Below are 5426 nucleotides of genomic sequence, written 5' to 3'. Positions count from 1 at the left end.
AATATCGATATATATCGCGATATCGATATTATCCTACAGCCCTAATATCCTCTTAGCTCTGTTAGCTCAGTTAGCTTGGCTAGCTCTATTAGCATGGTTAGCTGAGTTTGCTTATTGTAAAAATAATAAAAATGGCTCTGCAGTCTTAGACTGTTTATTTCAAGTCAAATCTTGGATGGAATCAAACTTTCTTCATCTTAGCGAAAATAAAAGTTTTGGACTTTTTTATGGGGACAGAATAATTTTTATGCTAGAAGTGAAACGGTTCTTGGTAGCTTCTCTCCATTTCACCAGTCAGCTGGGTTAGGGTTGCTGTTGGCTCTGAGCCATTTGGATACATGACTTTTTTATTTAGCCAAGTTTCTGCTTCTGTTTTAAGGGTTTGAGAAAAATGTTCATGTTTTTATCACAACCTGTTTGGATAACTGTAGCTCTTTATTTGAGGATTTGCTGTCTTATTTCAGGTCTGATTGACTCTTAAACAGTTTCAAGGTGCTTCTTAACGTCATTTTTACTCACTGAAGTCTCTGATTTATTGTAATATTGGAACTTATTTATTTCGTTTCTTAAAAATAGTTTATTTATGGACTTCTGTCGAGCACTTTGGTGCAACTTCAACTTTATAAACTAAATGTTTATAAAGAAATGTGACATTGACCTGTCCCTCCTCACCTGTCTGTCCTGTCTTCTCCCTGTAGGTGTCAGCGGCTCTCAGAAGGCGTCCACCTTTGGGTTTAACTCCACCCATGTGGACACAAGCTCCGCCCCCAGTGATGATGTCATTGACCCTGAAGCCCCCATGTCCTCCCCTTTGTCCCCCAGTAAGACGCCCCCCCCCCTTCCTGAGAAGAAGCGACACAGTGAGTGAAAACGGAGCAGCTGATTGGTGGAAGTTTGAAAATCCTTTAAATCAATCAAATTTTATCTGTAAAGAACATAAATTCATGCAACATAGAATCAACAATTGAAACGTTTTGCTGAGAGGCGTCATTAAATTATGTTTCCATAGCAACTCCATCCAGCTGGGTTTAGCCTGAAAAGACCTTAGGGTTTCAGCAGTTTTTCAGTTTTCTGTAAGTTTGTTCCAGATCTGTGGAACATAGAAGCTGAAAGCTGCTTCTCCATGTTTGGTTCTGATGCAGAGCAGAACCAGAACCAGCAGGTTGATCCAGCAGCAGCAGATCTTTAATCCGTTCAGTGATTTATAAACTACTATATAGAACCGGGTGGTGTCTCTACCCTCCTGGTTCTAGTCAGATCTCCAGCTGCAGCTTCTGGTCTGTCAGTCTGACCTGCTGCAGGAATCAAAGCCACTAAATCCTGGATGAGTTTCTCTGGTCAGAGACTTTAGTCCTCTGGTCCTGAAATGTTCTGCAGCTGCTAGAACAGTGGTTCTTAACCTTTTTTGAGGTACCGAACCCCCCAGTTTCATATGTGCATTCACCGAACCCCCCGACACAGACAATAATTTGCGGTATTCTGATTTATTAATGTAAATCAATGTAAATTAGTTGTATTTCCTCCCCCACGCCACTAGAGGCAGTACCAACCCCGAAAAGATGTGACTAAGGAGCAGATTTAGACTATAGAATTTAGTAAAAACTGTGAGCTTTACTGAAGTAATTAAAGACACAAGTTCAAATCCCTGCTGAGAGTGGAAATCTTTCCCGCAGCTCTGATTGGCTCAGCAAAGTAACGTGATCCTCTGCAGCAAGTGATGGCGAAGCGGGGCGTCATCACGACTTTACACAGTGCGTCTTTACCTCCGCGGCAGAGGCTCCACCGAACCCCTGAACCCAGGTTAGGAACCACTGTGCTAGAAGAACCACTGTGGAACCGGCTTTATGTGGCTCTGGAGGGTCAGGTCAGAGGTCAGCCTGATCTCTGGTATCCAGCTGGAAGAACTGAAGCTGACTCTAGATCTGCAATTCTAGATCTATAATTGTATATCCATAAGTCTAGGTCTATAAGTCTACATCGTTCATCTTTAGGTCCAAAGATGATAATTGCAGTTTTGACATGCCTGTCCTCCACCTGTCCTCCACCTGTCCTCCACCTGTCCTCCACCTGTCCTCAGTCCATCAGTACCTGCAGTTCTGCTCCACGTCCTCCACCGACCCGTCTGCAGTTTCATTCTACCAGAAATATAAAGTCCGACAGCGAGATCAAGACTCCGCCCACCAGCTGGATCACCTGACCACAGGCTCCGCCCCCTCTGTAGGTCCATTTCCTGCCCCTGCTTTACCACCAAAGAAGAAACAGCAGGTGAGGAAGAAGAAGCAGAACTCCAGGGTTCTGTTTGGGTTCTGTGTGCCGGGTCAGACCAGAACCACTTGGTTCTGATGAGAACATCAGCGGACCAGAACCTGAGCCTCAGGTTGACCTTAGCCCCTCATTCAGGGTCAGAGGTCAGAGCAAGCCTTCTGCAAGCAGAACCTCTGTAGAACCGGGCCTATGTTCTGCCATCGAAACAGTCTGTCTGTAACTGCTAGCATTAGCATTAGCATGCTGACCTCTCAGCTCGGATGTTCGTCATATTTCTCATCAGGCTCTGGCATTTCAAGATGGCTGCCGTTTTTGAGCCAGTTATTGCCATGAAATGTTCCCCATTTTCATGAACTTTCTGTCCCTTCAGACGTTTTCAGCTTCACTCCTGTTCATAAACTTTAAAGTCATAAAATGCAGAAGAACCAGAACCTGCCAGAATCTGAGGACGTTGCTGTTAGCGGGCCTCAGACCACTCGTCAGCTAAAATGAGATCCAGATGAGAGACTTGGTGACAGTCATCATATTTGATAGCATTAGCTTCTGCCAATTTTTTAATGCAGTTTAGCATTAGCTTCTACTACTTCAGTTTAGCGATGAGATTCTTGTTTAGTGAATTACAGCCATCCCTCGTTTTTCTTGGGGGTTGCGTTCCGAAAATAACCCGCGATTAGTGAAATCTGTGAAGTAGTTACTTTTATTTTTTACGATTATTACACAGCATAAATAAATACTCCAAATTGAAACCAAAGAACAAAACCTGTTTCCAGCTCAGCGGATGTTCATCAATCGGGCCTTAATGTGATCAGGAGTCGTGTCATTAAAGCGTCTCCTCCAAGCCGCCCTGTGAGATTCACAGCTGGATCTACGGCAGAGCGACGGATCTGAGCCTCCGGTCGGGTTCTGCTGCCTCTGGCCAGTTTTATCCATCAGGCATTCAAAGTTTTCAGCTTTCATCTCCTGAATGGCCAATCTGTATTACTTACATTTAAATACGGTGTTGGCACACAGGTAGAGAAGAACCGCAGAGACTGTTTAGCCAATCAGGACGCAGAACACAATGCACTGTGAAAAAAACTGCACAAAAAAATAATACACGAAAAAAATAATTCCTGAAGCGGGAAAAGAAGCTAACTTTTTGGTTAGCTGTGCCCACCACTGGCAACAGTAACTGCTGCTGATTTTGGTGCAAACACACATTCTGGCAGCCATTTTGAAAAGTGTCCAACAGAGAAAGGAAACGCAAGATCTAGACAATACGAATGATTTCTATGGTTCACCATATGCACCTATAATTTCACACCATAAGCATCCAACTGGGATAAGCGCTGGCAAATTTAGTGCAGAAATGGACTGTGCGGCCATCTTGAAAAATGTCTGCCACAGGTCATAATGAGTGGATGTGAGAGATTTTACTGAAATGTTCAATGATCTGCTGCTTTGTCATCAGAGCTTCTCCAGGTGTAATTTCATTCCTGTGATTTTTTGTTTTTCATATTCAGGACACACAGTCTGACAACGAGGACAGGTGAGGCACACACCTACACACACACCTGTCTTTTAGACACACACACACCTGTGCAGACTCTCAGCCTCACTGCTCTGCAGTTCTGTGGACCACCAGCAGGGGTCAGAGTTCAGCCAGAGAAACGGAGAGGAAGATGAAGAAGACGAGCTCCTATTGGCTGACCCAAACGAGATCCGTCACAGAATCACTCTGAAGTCTGAGGTTTGGCCCCGCCCCTTCTGCTGTGGTCACAAGTCTCACCTGTGCTCTAATCCCGCCCCTCTGCCCTCAGGAGGAGGAGGGGCCAGACGTGAAGGCTGCGTCTCCTGAGATCCTATTGGTCCAAGCCACACAGCCCGGCAGCAGCGGTACGTCTGCCAGCCAATCACACAAGGCCACCTGTCTCTGCAGGGGGAGGGGGAGGGGGGTGGGATTCAGGTGAACAGGAACCCAACAGGAACCAACAGACCTCCCTGGTGAGGCTGACCCGACCAGTATCAGAGGACAGCTGAGGTTCTGTAGAACAGAACCGGACTGGACCTGATGGTGTCCTGTTTGGGTTTTTACAGAACAGAACCAGTACCAGGAGGCCTTTCTCTGCACCTACCGGGGCTTCGCCACGCCCAGTGATGTCATCAGCAAGCTGCAGCGCAGATATCCTTAAACACCCGAGGGACACCTCGGTCCTTCCAGCCGGGTCAGAACCACGGTCCGGGTCAGTCATGTCCTTAACCAGCAACACGTACAGAATCCTGAGGGAAGGCGGCGCCGCCGACCTGACGGCCGCCAGGAACTCCATCCAGCTGCTGGTCAGAGTGGTGGCTGGGCTCAGGTGAGACGGCCGGGCCCAACCGGACCTCTGGTTCTGGTGTGGAACCGGACCTCTGGTTCTGATCCCTCGGCTCTCTCTCGCTGTAGTTCTGTGGAGCTGGAACCTGATTTGCTGCTGCTGCTGTCTGACCTGGTGTTCTGCCTTCTGATTGGTGGAGAGCTGGGCATGGCCCGCCTCCTGCACGCCAACATCCTGTCCAAGATGGAGGAGAGGTGGAAGCTGATTGGCTCCCCTCAGTCGCTCCGCCCCCTCGCAGCTAAAGGCGTAGCTGCCAGGTAGCCCCGCCCACCCGACTGCACTAGACGGCCCACGATGCGCTCTGATTGGTAGCTGTCTCACCTGTGTGTTTCACCTGGCAGGCCAGGAACTCTGCTGGACTTCAGGAGTCAGGACCTGGCTGAACAGCTCACCCTGCTGGACTCGGACCTGTTCTGCAAGATCCAGGTGCTCACCTGTCTGTCTCACCTGTCTGTCTCACCTGTCCCTCTCACCTGTCTGTCCCTCTCACCTGTCTCTCACCTGTCTGTCTCTCACCTGTCTCTCACCTGCCTGTCTCTCTCCACTCTGTCTCTCACCTGTCTCTCACCTGTCTGTCTCTCACCTGCCTGTCTCTCTCCACTCTGTCTCTCACCTGTCTCTCCCCTGTCTGTCTCTCACCTGCCTGTCTCTCACCTGCCTGTCTCTCTCCACTCTGTCTCTCACCTGTCTGTCTCTCACCTGCCTGTCTCTCACCTGCCTGTCTCTCTCCACTCTGTCTCTCACCTGTCTGTCTCTCACCTGCCTGTCTCTCACCTGCCTGTCTCTCTCCACTCTGTCTCTCAC

At 48.3% G+C, this 5426-nt stretch overlaps 1 protein-coding gene and 1 long non-coding RNA gene across 3 annotated transcripts in view; one reads left to right on the top strand and one right to left on the bottom strand.

The window, feature by feature from the left end:
- The first annotated feature begins 617 nt into the window (after positions 1-617).
- The window catches only part of LOC106962334 (rap guanine nucleotide exchange factor 1-like), a 12455-nt gene continuing 7646 nt past the window's right edge, over positions 618-5426 (top strand). Inside the window, exons 1-9 of one of the 2 annotated variants that reach the window (XM_015056696.1) lie at positions 618-821; positions 2078-2265; positions 3768-3793; positions 3874-3994; positions 4065-4140; positions 4342-4426; positions 4515-4604; positions 4691-4879; positions 4964-5048. In XM_015056696.1, the coding sequence (XP_014912182.1) occupies positions 632-821; positions 2078-2265; positions 3768-3793; positions 3874-3994; positions 4065-4140; positions 4342-4426; positions 4515-4604; positions 4691-4879; positions 4964-5048 (1050 nt within the window). In that variant the 5' untranslated portion in view covers positions 618-631. Of the gene's footprint in view, positions 861-2077; positions 2266-3767; positions 3794-3873; positions 3995-4064; positions 4141-4341; positions 4427-4514; positions 4605-4690; positions 4880-4963; positions 5049-5426 lie in introns of both variants that reach the window. The other variant, XM_015056695.1, reaches the window with a different exon arrangement.
- The window catches only part of LOC106962340 (uncharacterized), a 20377-nt gene continuing 18710 nt past the window's right edge, over positions 3760-5426 (bottom strand). Inside the window, exon 3 of the long non-coding RNA XR_001427962.1 lies at positions 3760-3841. This is a non-coding gene — a long non-coding RNA (uncharacterized LOC106962340). The remainder of the gene's footprint in view (positions 3842-5426) is intronic.

This window comes from Poecilia latipinna, unplaced genomic scaffold (assembly GCF_001443285.1).
Source record: "Poecilia latipinna isolate Pla-1442-1.1 unplaced genomic scaffold, P_latipinna-1.0 Scaffold1400, whole genome shotgun sequence".
NCBI lineage: Eukaryota > Metazoa > Chordata > Actinopteri > Cyprinodontiformes > Poeciliidae > Poecilia > Poecilia latipinna.
The sequence above is the reverse complement of the archived record's forward strand: the minus strand, read 5'-3'. Positions and strand labels throughout refer to the sequence as shown.